Source organism: Culex quinquefasciatus, chromosome 3, assembly GCF_015732765.1.
Source record: "Culex quinquefasciatus strain JHB chromosome 3, VPISU_Cqui_1.0_pri_paternal, whole genome shotgun sequence".
Lineage (NCBI taxonomy): Eukaryota > Metazoa > Arthropoda > Insecta > Diptera > Culicidae > Culex > Culex quinquefasciatus.
The window spans coordinates 66,036,689-66,052,974 of NC_051863.1; the positions used below are offsets into that span (position 1 = coordinate 66,036,689).

The 16,286-nt window shown below is 39.4% G+C and overlaps 2 protein-coding genes across 3 annotated transcripts; both read left to right on the plus strand.

Annotated features, from left to right (window-relative positions):
- The first annotated feature begins 325 nt into the window (after nucleotides 1-325).
- Nucleotides 326-1,699, plus strand: LOC6032550 (uncharacterized protein C11D3.03c). Its single transcript, XM_001843077.2, has 3 exons — nucleotides 326-963; nucleotides 1,021-1,126; nucleotides 1,401-1,699. The coding sequence occupies exons 1-3, from the start codon at nucleotides 388-390 to the stop codon at nucleotides 1,478-1,480; spliced, it is 762 nt and encodes a 253-aa protein (XP_001843129.2). The 5' UTR covers nucleotides 326-387; the 3' UTR covers nucleotides 1,481-1,699.
- An 8,041-nt stretch (nucleotides 1,700-9,740) lies between these two features.
- On the plus strand, nucleotides 9,741-14,941 carry LOC6032547 (protein jagunal). 2 transcript variants are annotated; one of them, XM_038263284.1, is made up of 3 exons: nucleotides 9,741-10,110; nucleotides 12,897-13,275; nucleotides 13,442-14,941. In XM_038263284.1, exons 1-3 carry the CDS (start codon nucleotides 10,022-10,024, stop codon nucleotides 13,571-13,573), a joined length of 600 nt encoding a protein of 199 aa, XP_038119212.1. In that variant the 5' UTR covers nucleotides 9,741-10,021; the 3' UTR covers nucleotides 13,574-14,941. The 2 variants fall into 2 exon arrangements, with proteins under 2 accessions (XP_038119212.1, XP_001843127.1); XM_001843075.2 differs by having other exon boundaries at nucleotides 9,742-10,110; nucleotides 12,897-13,269.
- Nucleotides 14,942-16,286: the final 1,345 nt, after the last annotated feature.

The following is a 16,286-nucleotide window of genomic DNA, read 5'->3' on the forward strand; positions in this document are numbered from 1 at the left end:
AATCGACGAAAATGGCAATTTTTCGGAAAACCCTAACACGGCGTAGGCCACCCTAATGACAAAAAATACGGGTCTGATTATTTTGGCCAAGGAACCCCCAGAAAAATTTGAGCCAAATCAAAGCAATTTTTTTCTTTAACTTTCATATGGAACTGTTAAGCGACGAATGACCTCTCTAGGTTAAAGTCACGCTAATAAAATAATCAACATATGGAACTGCTGTATAGTTATTAAAATATTTAGTTGCATGGGATATTAAAACAACACATACCAAATCAATCCAGACAAACTGTGTTGAATAAAACAACTACATTGAAAAGATTATAATTAATCCAGCCAGCAAAACATCAGTCTTCGTTATCACCTTCCTCCGAGCGGGCCATCACAATGCAACGCGTCTTCCAGCAGTTCGAACCGACAATCTGCTACGACAAACCGGCGGCCGCCATCGTCTCCCCGGAATGGTACCAAACGCGCCGATCGGCCGCCCTGGCCGGAACCCTGGTTCAGCAGCTGGTGGTTCCACGGAAATCCGCCAAAGCCTGGAAGTTACGCGCGGGTGACCTGTGTCGGGTTTCGTTGAACGAAGGACCCCAGGTGGGTGATTTGAACTTTTGGAATTTGGACGATCCTCGGGAGCGGTTCTACTCCGGGAAGACCCGGCAGCTGCACGCGTCCCATTTGCGGGTTTATGACCGGCTGTGGAGTTGCTTTCCGTACTTGCGACCGATGGCCACTTTTGTGCGGGATTCCTTGGCCGAGTACGGCATCGATAAGGATGGTGGAGCGTTGCACGATGTGATCGGGACGAGGTGTGATGATTACACGTACAAGTTGATAACGGGACGGGAGCGGTTCGGGAGTTGCCACAGCTATCTGGTGGAAGCAGTCAAGGAGTTCGGGCTGGAGGAATCCGATGTTCATGATGTGTGGAACATTTTCATGTGCACTGGTTTTACCAGGGTAAGATAAAGGACCGCTTTTTTAACGATGGCTTTATTGTGATGATGTTTGTCGTAGGAAACCCAGCAGTACTTCTGCAAGCCAAGCCCAGCTCGGAAGGGTGACTTTATCGAGTTTATTGCTGATATGGATTTGCTGGTAGCACTCAGTGCTTGTCCGCAAGGTAAACTGTTTCCATTATCTTTTGCAACCACAGTTTATGATCAGTTTGGGCATTCTTTTATCATAAACACTTCACATCTAATTGACTGTCCTACACCCAAATAAAAAATGAAGTCATATTTTAGTCAATTTATGTCAGATCTGCTGATAATAAGTGTTATGATTCGCTTTTTGTATTGCATGTCAAAAGTCTTTTGTTTGGGTGTACTCAATCAACTGTTATCGTAAAGCTTGGTTCTCGTACTGTTTGCAAAAGTTGCAATTGATTTTTTCAGGTGATGTATCGATCGTTGTTGGACAGGAGGTACCCGAGGAGAAGTGCTTCCCATTGATGGTGGAGGTTTTTAGACCATGATTTGAAATGTTTATATAAACTAATAAGAATTTATTAAAAAAAACGCTTTTCTAAATCGACCAAAACAATAAAAAATCGAAGATTGAGATTAGATTGAGATAAGATTAAGATAAGGTTGAGATCGTTCCATTTTTCTTCATGTGCCATATCAAAACCATGAAGTTCAATATCCATATTGCTTAAACTCGTATAGTTTGATATTTGCATACAAAATAGAGATGAAGGGAAGTATAAAAAAATAAAAATATATAAAAGAAGATATTTACAAGATAAATGCATAAACTGGTAAGTAAAACTCAAAATATTGCTATCAGGAATCGGAGTCCGATGATTGTATCAAATGCAATGAATGTGTGTTGCCAAAGGTAGTTAAATAAATAAAAGCTTGGTAAGTAGCATCACTGCTATTTCTTCATTCCTCATTTAAATATATGCACAATGTGTATGTTCCTTATAGAGTTTATAGCCGAAATTAAGAATTTCGTATTAAGGTGAAGCCGTTGATCATTTTCGAGGAAAATTGATCATCACTATAAAATATTCTGTATTAAATTCAATTTGACGAATTTCAGCACCAAAAGGAATCAGCATGTGCCGGTCATTGCCTTTTTGAAGCCACTGAAGGAATTTTTGATCTAAACCAATTGTGCTTCAAAATTTATATAATTTTGTGGCACAGTCATTGACGTCCTTGTAGGCAATCATTGATTAATGATGATTTCCATAACTTTACAAGGAATGGGATAATCGTTACCAAAAGGAATTAGCATGTGTAGGGCACTATTCTAAACAACTTGTTGAAGGAATTTTGTCAAAATATTGAAAGCAACGCAAAATTTATATCTTTGAACGAAAAATCATGGCAATGATCGAAGTCTTCACGTTAAGTGACTGATAAATTCTATTTGCAGCAAAAAGGTTGATAACTAATGGGATGATTTCAATGTGATGGTAAGTGAAAAAAACACTTACCAGTATCAAAAACCATGAATTTTGATTTCCATATTGCTGAAACTTGTACGGTTCAGTAAATGTCCCCCCGGAAGAACCTCCCTCAGGGCACCGGTTACTACGGGTTGTGGCCAATACGGTACAAATAGCCATTTTCATTACCAGTAACCTTGAATTTTGGTACCCATAAAGCCTCATGCCCACGTCACTCGCTTTTTGTTGCAACTGAAAATTCATGAACATGACCTGCTGCGTTGCATACCACTTCCCAAACACGGACGGGAACTTCAAGTGCCTAAAAGCAGAATGTAGAAATTTTGGATTGTCACCGCAGCTGCGATCTAGCTCTGAGACCAAGTGCTTTGTCATAAGAATCATACATTTGAATGAAGAATTTGGGAAACAACTTTATTTATAAGTGAACAGGATGTGTGAAAGATCCCGGTTGAGCTGTTTTAGTGCAACCGGGCTTTCATCCGGATGGTCGTTAAAATACGCCGCAACCAATCGGTTCAACTGGTCCCGCTGGGCGGGCGCCATTGGTTGATGACCCTTAACCGAATGACGTCCCAGGGTCATCGTTGCCAGCTGCGCGGGCGTGAACGTCTCCATTAACCATGCGAATATCGTCCCACGGCCAACGGCGTACCATCTCCATCAATTCTTCAATTTTGTGCGCCTCCGCCCTGTATGTAGTAGCCGGGGTGACATGGGCCGGAGATGGCGTGGCAAGATCAGGGCTTCGGCTTCGCTCCAGGGCTTCTAGCCTTTCTTCGGGGCTTCTAGCCTTTGTTCAACCGCCGTCAGCCGCGAATCTAGTTCGAAGAAATTATGCTGCATGTTGACCTGCCGTGTCTGTAGTGATCTCCGTGATCTCCCGTCGATCTTTCGGACAAAGTCACAAATGAGCAGTTCTCTAGGATTTCGGTCATTCGATTTTTTTTGTATTTTTTAATCCGACTGAAACTTTTTTGGTGGCTTCGGTATGCCCAAAGAAGCCATTTTGCATCATTAGTTAGTCCATATAATTTTCCATACAAATTTGGCAGCTGTCCATACAAAAATGATGTATGAAAATTCAAAAATCTGTATCTTTTGAAGGAATTTTTTGATCGATTTGGTGTCTTCGGCAAAGTTGTAGGTATAGATACGGACTACACTGAAAAAAAATGATACACGGTAAAAAAAAATTGGTGATTTTTTTATTTAACTTTTTATCACTAAAACTTGATTTACAAAAAAACACTATTTTTAATTTTTTTTATTTTTTGATATGTTTTAGGGGACATAAAATGCCAACTTTTCAGAAATTTCCAGGTTGTGCAAAAAATCATTGACCGAGTTATGAATTTTTTAATCAATACTGATTTTTTCAAAAAATCGAAATTTTGGTCGCAAAAATTTTTCAACTTCATTTTTTGATGTAAAATCAAATTTGCAATAAAAAAGTACTTTAGTGAAATTTTGATAAAGTGCACCGTTTTCAAGTTATAGCCATATTTAAGTGACTTTTTTGAAAATAGTCGCAGTTTTTCATTTTTTTAAATTAGTGCACATGTTTGCCCAGTTTTGAAAAAAATATTTTTGAAAAGCTGAGAAAATTCTCTATATTTTGCTTATTCGGACTTTGTTTATACGACCTTTAGTTGCTGAGATATTGCAATGCAAAGGTTTAAAAACAGGAAAATTTATGTTTTCTAAGTCTCACCCAAACAACCCACCATTTTCTATCTTCAATATCATAGCAACTAATGGTTCGATTTTCAATGTTAATATATGAAACATTTGTGAAATTTTCCGATCATTTCGAAAAAAATATTTTTGGAATTTTCAAATCAAGACTAACATTTCAAAAAGGCCAAACATTCAATATTACGCCCTTTTAAAATGTTAGTCTTGATTTGAAAATTTTGAAAATATTTTGCCTTCCTCACTGAGGTAAGGCTATAATCCTGCTCTAAAAATGAACTTCGTATAAAAACGTCGTAGACCCACCTTCATGTATACATATCGACTCAGAATCAAAAACTGAACAAATGTCTGTGTGTATGTGTGTGTGTATGTGTGTGTGTATGTGTGTGTGTATGTATGTATGTGACCAACAAACTAGCTCATGTTTCTCAGCACTGGCTAAACCGATTTGACCCGAACCTGTTGCATTCGACTTGGTTTACGGTCCCATGGATCGAGTTTTATACAGATTGAAGTTTCGATAAGTAGTTCAAAAGTTATGTATAAAAATGTGTTTTCACATATATCCGGATCTCACTTAAATGTATGTAAACTATGTCCGGATCCACCATCCGACCCATCGTTGGATAGGTTATCAAAAGACCTTTCCAACGAGTCCAAAACATTGAAGATCTGGCAACCCTGTCTCGAGATGTGGCCATTTAAGTGATATTTATTTACTTTTTAGAAGCCGGATCTCACTTAAATGCATGTAAACTATGTCCGGATCCATCATCCGACCCATCGTTGGATAGGCTATCAAAAGACCTTTCCAAAAAGTCCAAAACATTGAAGATCTGGCAACCCTGTCTCGAGATATGGCCATTTAAGTGATATTTATGTACTTTTTTGTAGCCGGATCTCACTTAAATGTATGTAAACTATGTCCGGATCCACCATCCGACCCATCGTTGAATAGGTTATCAAAAGACCTTTCCAACGAGTCCAAAACATTGAAGATCTGGCAACCCTGTCTTGAGATATGGCCTTTTAAGTGATATTTATGTACTTTTTGGAAGCCGGATCTCACTTAAATGTATGTAAACTATGTCCGGATCCACCATCCGACCCATCGTTGGATAGGCTATCAAAAGACCTTTCCAACGAGTCCAAAACATTGAAGATCTGGCAACCCTGTCTCGAGATATGGCCATTTAAGTGGTATTTATGTACTTTTTGGAAGCCGGATCTCACTTAACTGCATGTAAACTATGTCCGGATCCATCATCCGACCCATCGTTGGTTAGATTATCAAAAGACCTTTCCAACGAGTCCAAAACATTGAAGATCTGGCAACCCTGTCTCGAGATATGGTCACTTAAGTGATATTTATGTATTTTTTTGTAGCCGGATCTCACTTAAATGTACGTAAACGATGTCTGGATCCATCATCCGACCCATCGTTGGTTAGGTTATCAAGAGACCTTTCTAACGAGTCCACAACATTGAAGATCTGGCAACCTTGTCTCGAGTTATGACCACTTAAGTGATATGTATGTACTTTTTTGAAGCCGGATATCACTTAAATGTATGTAAACGATGTCCGGATCCATCATCCGACACATCGTTGGTTAGTTAATCAAGAGACCTTTCCAACGAGTTCACAATATTGATAATCTGGCAACTCTGTCTCGAGTTATGACCTCTTAAGTTATATCTGTGTACTTATTTTTCTGGATCTTAAAAAAATAGCTGAAATATGTGTCCAATCCACTCATATTACCAATTGTTGGTAAAAAGTGAGGAAGGCATCAACCACATAGGTGGATTAAGAGAGTTTTTTTCGAAGAGATCGAAAAATTTCACAAATGTTTCATATATTAACATTGAAAATCGGACCATTAGTTGCTAAGATATTGAAGATAGAAAATGGTGGGTTGTTTGGGTGAAACTTAGAAAACATCAATTTTCCTGTTTTTAAACCTTTGCATTGCAATATCTCAGCAACTAAAGGTCGTATCAACAAAGTCCGAATAAGCAAAATATAGAGAATTTTCTCAGCTTTTCAAAAATATTTTTTTCAAAACTGGGCAAACATGTGCACTAATTTAAAAAAATGAAAAACTGCGACTATTTTCAAAAAAGTCACTTAAATATGGCTATAACTTGAAAACGGTGCACTTTATCAAAATTTCACTAAAGTACTTTTTTATTGCAAATTTGATTTTACATCGAAAAATGAAGTTGAAAAATTTTTACGACCAAAATTTCGATTTTTTGAAAAAATCAGTATTGATTAAAAAAATCATAACTCGGTCAATAATTTTTTGCACAACCTGGAAATTTCTGAAAAGTTGGCATTTTATGTCCCCTAAAACATATCAAAAAATAAAAAAAATTAAAAATAGTGTTTTTTTGTAAATCAAGTTTTAGTGATAAAAAGTTAAATAAAAAAATCACCAATTTTTTTTACCGTGTATCATTTTTTTTCAGTGTAGTCCGTATCTATACCTACAACTTTGCCGAAGACACCAAATCGATCAAAAAATTCCTTCAAAAGATACAGATTTTTGAATTTTCATACATCATTTTTGTATGGACAGCTGCCAAATTTGTATGGAAAATTATATGGACAAACTAATGATGCAAAATGGTTTCTTTGGGCATACCGAAGGCACCAAAAAAGTTTCAGTCGGATTAAAAAATACAAAAATTAAAATTGAAGAAAAAAGACCGATTTCGTAGAGAATTGCTCAAATCCGACTTGCCTTTTGCAACTTCTCAACAAGACTGTTTTTTTTTTTCCTTCAGCGCTCTCTTCACATTATCTCTCCCTCCCTATCTCTTGGTTTTTTTGTTATTCATGTATTTATTTCTACCAACCTTGTTGCCTACAGTGTCTTGTCGCTTCGGCCCAAACCGTCTGCAATTCGCAAATATTTAATTTCAAATGAAACTTCATGTAAACTGACAGAACTGGGTCCTACTTTTAAGCACTTGAAGTTCCCGTCCGTGTTTGGGAAGTGGTATTAAAAGCAACATCAAGAAATTTCAACACAGTTGCAACAAAAAGCGAATGACGTAGGTATGAAGGAGTAAACATCAACCTGGACCTGGAAGCAGATGGCTTGGAGGCCCAGAAGCAGTTGGCCAAAAAGCAGATGGCCTGAAACAAGGAGCATCTCAAGCGGAGGCAGGCCAGCTGGAATGATTGAGAGCCACCGGAATATTCAGGCCACAAGACCCGAAGTGGCCATATCTCAGGCCATACGAGACAGACTGGGCACCTTGGTTTTGATACTGGTAATGAAAATGGCCATTTTGACAGTATTGGTCACAACCTGGAGTGACCGCGGTGCCCTTAGGGATGTTCGGTTCCATGCGAGCTTAGTTATCACATTTCATGGTTTTTTGATACTGAACATGAAAAGTGGCAGTTGGACAGAAGTGGCCACCACCTGGAGAGGTCGCTGCCTTACGAATGTTACAAAAGGGGGGAGGACAAATATCGAACCACAAGATGTTTAAGCAATATGGATATCGAACTTCATGGTTTTGATACGGAGCATGAAGATTGTAGTTCTGGATGTTACTCGATTACAAAAAGGTATCACTTGTGCAGTGGATAATTGATCACAATTGCGACGCTAAAACTTATTGTAACCACAATCAAGAAAGCCAGCGGCTTGGCAGCGATAAGTGCTAACCAAAGGTGAGATATCTGTTTAAGAAGATTTGGCGCAGCTTGGTAACCGGTAAGTGTCAGTTTTCGCAAAACTTAATCCAATATTTGCGCAAGATTGACCCGAAATGCACGATTGTCGTCACGTGAAATTTCCAGTGACGATTAGAACGATAAATGAATGCTAATGTAGTTGTTTTTCATTGAGTTTGGTAAACTGTTATGTATATACTCAAACCCCGATGGTTTGACACCAACTGTTGTCAAACGAACGGGGTCACTTTTTAGTTTTACACCCCTTTTACACGGAGTTCACACACACTTCCAAACGTTTGGTTTGATAGTGTGCGAGAGCGCCGTGTAAAAAGTGACAGTTCGTCACTTTTTAGTTTGACTTTGACCAACCAACGGTGTACAAACTAAAAAAGTGTCAAACGAAAAAGTGACCAACCACCTGGGGTACATAACTTATCTGTCTGAAACAAATTTTAAAGAAACACATTGATTTTTTTAAATTCGGGTTAGTTATAAATTCGAACAACCCTTAAAAAGGTTTTGAACATGAGACATAATGCGTAGAACGGCAGAATGTCTCTCTCACAAAATGTGTTAAATGATTTTAATGATTTTGAAAGATGAATATATTAACTATGGTCGTGGCCAAGCTCTGCAAAGACGGGAGTCCTAATACATACATACATTTTGAAAGATGAATATATTTGTACATTCCATAGTTTTGACACATATTGTAATTAAGGTTCTTTCCATATTTAATGTTTTAAACTTAATATTATTAATCGAATTTGGTGAAATTTTACCAATTTTCAACTGATAAAAGACCGGCAAATTGAAAACTACTGATTTCGCCAAATTTATATTTAGAGTGTTTTATTTATTTATTTTTTTTTTTATTTATTTATTTATTTTTTTTTTTTTTGAAAAGGTCTAATAAACCAAATTTCCAGTTTTTGCTTTTTGGGTGATTCAAGGGTATTGAAAAAAAACACCCAAAAAGCAAAACCTGAAAATTTGGTTTTTTGGACCTTTTCAAAAAAAAATCTCCAGTTATGTACCGAACAATTTTCGACGAATGCAACTCTCAACTAAATAAGCCGATAAAGACATTCTATAGACATTGTTTCTGAGTATACTGTCATGGCATGCATGTCATGACTAGAGACCCTACATAGGGAGACAGGTCTAAATTTGCTAAATCGATCTGGCAACGTATGTTTTGAGCTTGGCAACACTGATAAGTTTTGCTGGGCGTAAAGGCAAATGCTCGTTTAGATACGTCGAATTCGTGTCTGTTTGGGTACGTAAAATTCACTTCGAACTGTCTCCCTATTTAGAATCTCAAGTCATAACTCATTGTTGCTGCCAAGTGTGACAGTTGAATAACTCTGACAGTAGAGGTCTGATCAGTCTCATATTGTGGTCAATGATGTTTTATAGAATGAAAATGCAACAAAGAGCTCATTATAAAATGATGATGAAAAAATACATAAATCATTGAAAGTCGAAAACCAAAAGTGTATCATTAATGACTACGCTACCATACTGTTAATGAATTTTCAGCATTTCAAGTAATACAATGTAACCGGATCATTACGAGGACCATTATATGAATTTGCAAACAAAGATTGTTTCCTAATGAAAACATTCAATGAAGTGAACTTTTTGTTTACTAACATACATTTTATTGCTTGATTTCAAGCATGTTATAGTCTGGCATTACAATATAAAATTTACGCATTTATTATTGTGAAAGTTTCACAAACATTTCAGTTTAAAATAAATTGACTCGCTTCTGGTGTTCCACATTCACATGACTTCACGGTTATTTCATAATTTCTCCTCGTTCACCACGATCGAAGCTTCGAACCATGGCATGCTATAAAATTATACTTTTCGCCCCCTGCATTTGTCTGATAACCCTCCCCGGCGGCGGCGACCATCTGTCAAAAGTACGATACGTGTAGGGAAACCGCAACATACACGGCGACGACGTTCCGTCAGTGGACGTGATGTTGTGAGCCGAACGAGCCGAGAACCAGAGGCTGATCGTAGTGTGAAAGTAGTGAAAGAATTTTTTCCCCGTGACGAAAGGCACGACGACGACGACGAGACGAAATCCGCGGGCGCTACATTCTCCACATCACTCCAACGTTTTGTCCACTCGGCCGACGTCGACGACCTGCAGCACCTAGCCTGTGAAACCCGGAACGAGACTCGCGATGGCATCCCGGGGCGGACCCATGGTCACGGGCACCGACGGTGCCGACTTCGAGCACAGACAACGTGTGGCCGCACATTACCAAATCAGGTTAAATTTTGCTTTTCTCCTTGAATTTATCGCTTTTCCTAACGATGACGGAAGTGTCAAAGCGTGCAACGTCAAGCTGGGCCGTAGCTGTCAAGCAACAGCATCCCAGGCCAGTGATTGTTATCGATTGCCAACGCAATCGATTCGCATAAATCGCTCGCTTAAAAATAGAGCTTCCATGAAGGATATTTTTGCATCGGTTTTGGCAGATAGTGACAGTATGTAAGCGCTTCATTAGTATTTATGCTTGCTTACGCGACAACGACGGTGACGACGGTTGTGTGGTGAGCTGGGCCCTAAATTATAGCATGCTGAGCTGTCAAGAGTGCTATAAAATTTCGCCCGCCGTCACCAACTCATGCGTCGAAACCAACACAATCGAACCGTTACCCCCCTGGGAAGGTGTGTGCGTGTGCGTTTGTGGTTTGTTTGTATCATCTCTTGCTTCAACTATGCTTAGTCGGCGGCGCTATGTTTAGAAGAAGCATGGACAGACGGTTATGGATAGAGAGAAAGAGTGTCGCTTCTTTTATTGCGGTTTGTTTACCTCAACACCTGCTCGATGTACACAATTCGGAAGCCGTAGAACGGAACTAAATTAAAGTTGTTTTTGAAATAATCTTATTTAAGAGAGTTTGGAGAATCTTTACTTTTTTATTCATATAATTGAACAGAATGATTCACTTGCATTTAGAAGCTTTTTACGCGATGTTTGGATTAGATAGCCTAGATGGAGAGGCGAAATGTTACTCTCTGAGTTCAAATCGAGTTGTCAAAGCAGCTTCCAATCAAGCGACAAGATCTTGTGATATTCAGGATGGAACCTGAATAAAAACGACGTCGTCGTGCTATTTTGTCGCACCCGCCATTTCGACGTTCTGAGGAAACGCGTTTTAATGTTTGACCTTGAATAAACAAAAACGAAAGCACGCAATGTAAACAATAACAAACACGTTTTGTTTGACTGACCATTATGTGCATTGTCCCGAAGTTTGGTTGAAGTTAGTTGCTGGAGTCCAGAGTTATAATTACAGATGTTTACGGTAGTCTAACTTGTACGTGCGTCAAACGCGTTCTGACCTGAAATAATTTTGGCCAGTTGTCGCACTTACATCAATTTTCAGAGAGTGACAAGATAACACGTCAAGATTGAAACTACTTTCATATGTAAAGTGACAAAATTGCAATTTGGCCCAAAATGCACGTACGTCAAGTTAGCACGACGGCGACGAAATCGCCAGTGGTCGTGACCTGTCGTGACATAATCGGAATGTTGATGACTAATAAGTTCATATTACAGTCCAGACTTGATTATCCGAAGGCCTCTGCTGACTGCTGATACGCCAACATTACACTCAAAATTCAGAGTCGAGAGAATCGTTCCATCAATATTTACAGGTAATGCTACCTACTCACACCACTATAACTAATGTGTTCATGAGTTAATTGAAAAAAATAATTCTCCAACAGGTGTCATACATCCACATCTGACCACTCCTCAAGTAACCAAGCTGTGGTGGCCGAGACAGTTAGTCATTGTGTTAGTCTGTCAAGTGTCTCTGGTTCGATTCCAGTAGTCGACACATTTGGGTGTTTTTTTTTTTTTTTTTTTTGACGGATGAACTTTTTTTGCAATTGAACCTCGAGGGGATAATTCTCTCGCCCATCTCGAGCTTTGTTCTATGTGTCCGTGAATGGTACCACTATTCACGTGGCACGAGGTCATTATTCTCTCATTGTCCAGTTTTGGGTGTAGGTACTCGCCTAGTTTAAATCTGAGATTAAATGTCTGTTCAATGTATGTAGATGAGTAAGGTAAGGCGAGTTTTCCAGCTGTCAAAATATTTAGCTAGCACGACACCCGGAATTATGTCTGGGTCCATCATGCGACCCATCGTTAGTTAGATAATCAAAAGACCTTTCAAATTAGCCTAAAACATCAAGGATCTGACAACCCTATCAAAAGTTATTAGCACTTAAGTGTTATTTATGCACGTTTTGGAGGCCGGATCTCAGATATTTCAGTAAAAATTATGTCCGGGTCCATCGTTAGTTAGATAATTGAAAGACCTTTCAAATGAGCCTAAAACATCAAGGATCTGACAACCCTATCAAAAGTTATTTGCACTTAAGTGTTATTTATATACTTTCTGGAGGCCGGATCTGAAATATTGTGATAAAAATATTGCCTGAATCTTCCATGTGAACTTTCGTTGGATAGGTTTTTTTTATCAGATCTTGCCGATGAGCCAGAAAAATTGAAGGTCTGCGAACCCTATCAAAAGAAATCAGTAATAAAATTGATTTGTTAAACATGTTAAGGGAATGTTGCTATTTTTACTGAATGTATTGACTTTATGAATGTGAGGAAGGCACCAACCACCTAAAGGTGGATTAAGTATCGTTTTTTTTTATTTTGATTTTTTCCTACACTTTTAGTAAAAAAGAATGAACAAAAGTTATTCTGCCCTGTACATTGATCTAGATATCTGGTGGAAATAAGTATTTCCGTGAAAACTTGTAGCCTTACGTTCGGGACAAACTTGCCTTGCGTTTTTCTCAGCTTGCTGTTTTTGCATATGAGACATTTAGGCAATTTTGATTGAACAAAACAGAATCAATATACAACACTAAAACAAAAATAATCATTGGTCCAAATAAACACTTTACTTTTATTCCAGCTAATTTTTGCTAACTTTTACGGTAAAATAAGTTTACTTTTAGTGTTTAGTTTATTTGTTTGTAAACGTGAAGGTAGGTCTAAGAAGTTTTTTTTTGCATTTCAGCGCCCTCAACAAGGCCCGGTTAAAATACTGCATTTTCTTTCACTACCTGCTGTTCTTCGTGATGCTCGTCAAGCTGTCCGCCGACATCCTGGACCGCCTGGACATCTTCATCCTGGAGATCGAGGAGCTGCAGATACCGGCCCCACTCTGGTGGGAGTACTTCTGGTGCCTGTCGGTGTTCCTGTCGTTTGTGGGCCTGTCGGCGGCCCGCCGCAACCGGGTGACCGACATGAAGAAGTACATGGTCGGCATCAGTACGGTTGCGTTCGTGCCGCTGATTTACTGCATCATGTACTACCTGAACGACGTGCTGGAGTACATTAGCCTGGAGGAGGGCACCGAGCTGGAGGACACGGACATCTTCGTCTGGCAGGTAATTGTTAGTACCAATTTGCAGCGCGCCTCGTAACGGACCGAATTCGACTAATGATTTGCTCTCCTCGAAATTTTCCCTTTTTTCCATCCCTCGTGCACTTGTTTGCTGTGGTTTGCTTGAAATGCTTTCTCGCACACGTATCTCTTTCTTCCTCTTTTTGTCTTAACAGGGTTACCCGTACGGACTGCTGTGGTACGGATTCGTCCTGGTGGCGGTGCAGGTGCACCTCTTCTCGCTGTACTTTGCCTGGAACCTGGTCAAGGCCTGGAAGGCTCGCGGAGCGCTCAAGCGGGAGAACTAAGACAACACCCAGCCCGAAACACTCACTGGAATCAACCGTTGAAAGACAATATTTTTTTGGACTAGCGCGCAACCCCACGTACTTCAATGCTATAGTAGAGTTGCTACCTATCACTACCACCTAATTCACTAAACTAAACGAGACTCGATAGGATCGCTCACATAAGCGCACTACGTACTTGTTTTTCAATTCCACTCTAGCGCACCTTTGACTAACCCTTGGTCAGTCAGCAAACAACGTCCTCGTACTAAGTGTCATGTCGTCCCGACCCCCCCACAAATAGCATGAATCAAGCAGTTTTACCATCGATGTTGTACAATAAGATATTTGATCAATCTGACAAAATAAAAACCCTAGCATTTAACGCTAGAACAGTAGGAAACCTTCCGCACAACCATCCCATTGAAATCTTCAAACCACTACCGAAAGAGAAGGAAAAAGCCATTCATCTTATTCACACGGAAAAAAAGTCCTGTCAATGAAATCGTAAACAAAACAGTGACAATGTTGTCGAATCCGAAATCAATTCGCAAACACGTGGTTACGGCTTCGCTGACAGAACTTCACTCTGTGCTGCATCATCGTACGAACACTATTACTTATAAATACATACGAACGAATACAAGGCTGCCACAGACCTTAACACGTAAGCAATTTGTTGATTTTGTTAGCTACGTTTAACTTTTGAAATAAAACTTTTGTACCCATTTTATGTTTTGTTTTCGATGCGGAATCGAACCATGAACTGACAAATTTTCGTTTACCATGACATCAGTTTTTGTTTTTTGCAACACTCGAATGCCGGAGTGTTACACATTGGAGAATCAACCACATAATACAAAAAAAAACAACAGATAAATACACAATTGATAGACGAATAACGAAGAGCTCAATTAGTTTGATGTTTACAAAACATAGATTCTAGAAGAAATAAAAACAAAACGCAAACAGGAAGCAGGTTACACAAACACACACACATACTTTTTTGTGTAAAACAAAAACATAAACGAGCGATGCGCTAAAGGAGCTCGAATCAACCCACAACAGGACAGCTGAACTTGGAGAAAAACCCCCCGCCTCGAAAACGGACTTGGCTATAGAGGCGCTACCACCTATGACAGATTGCGGATGTTAGTCCTTGAAACAAGGGAAAGCAGGATATTTTGCACGGACATTTTAGGTAAAAGTGAAAAGTATAATAGACGATAACGGACAGACAGACGGACAGTCGGAGAGAAATAAGCAAACGATATTTATTGTGAGTAATGTTATTCAAAAACCCGTTCTTATGAAAGCATTAGAGAGATTGAATACTTTAGGAGGGAGGAAGCGTAAATAAAGTTGTTGTATAAACAGGAGGACCTGGAATCAACTCTTGTTTTATTTAAAGTTTGAAGAAAATCGTTAACCCTCAAAACTCATGGTATTTTTCTCCTGTATCATGTCTGTGTTTAAGAAACAATCGAAAAAACTTTCTGCATTGAAGTCACTCTTCATGTGAAAGAAGTTTCAATCTTGTCGTGCTATCTTGACACAACCTGACAAGTTATGTAAGTGCGACAACTGACCAAAGGGATTTCAGGTCAGAACGCGTTTGACACACGTACGTGCCCGACTAGCGTAATTATAACTCTGGCAACCAAATTCAACAAAACTTCAGGACAATGTTTAGAGCTCGGCAACACTAGTAAGTTTTGCTGTGCGTAAAGACAAATGCTCGTCTGGATACGAAAAAAAAAAAAACGAAACTATTGGCACTACGCCCCCCGGGGCATGGCCTTCCTCTAACGTGGGATTTCTGCTCCAGCGCCTCTGACGAGACAGGAGAAACCGGGACCGACGTTTTACTTCACCATCCGATAGAAGCTCAGTGGATAAGGCGGGAATCGAACCCGCGTCTCATAGCATCATCGGGATCGGCAGCCGAAGCCGCTACCCCTGCGCCACGAGACCCTCGTCTGGATACGTCAGGCATGAATGTGTCAAATTAACTTCGACTAGTCTCTCTATTTAGAGCCTCTAAACAAAACGTGTTTGTTATTGTTTATATTGCATGCTCTAGTGTTTGTTTATTCAAGGTCAAACATTAAAACGCGTTTTTTTCTCAGAACGTCAAAAAGCGACGTGCAACAAGATAGCACGACAACGTTGATCTAATACTGTGGTCCTCCGCCAGCTGTACCTCGCGGGCCATTTTGAATATTTTCCGTAGTATCGCGGGCCACACGTGAAACGCAAATAAAAATAACTAAAAATTTACATTTTGCACAACCTTTGATATCATTTTCAAATATAATTAAATGTTTTAAATTTTAATATTTAACGAGATTTGCGTCCGTCTCAATCCCTTTTCATAAATTTCCTCCTACTTCTTTTCTAAAAACAAAATCAAATTATTCGCTCTACAGCATTGCCTTGGCCTCGATTGCGAGATTCCTACTCGAAACCAAGTGTCCGAAGGCTTGATTGTTGAGGCAATTGAAAAACCTCTTTTTACACCTTAGCTTCCATCCACCCCGGGATTCGAACTGACGACCTTTGGATTGTGAGTCCAACTGCCTACTAGCGACTCCACCGAGGCAGTAACCCAGGGAGACGACTCCTACACCTGGACTGAGCTAACGACCTAACCTTTTTTTTTAGGTTAGACCGGGGCCAACATTTACTTCCCCATCCGACGGAATGCGTGATCAGACAAATCTCGTCTCGAAAA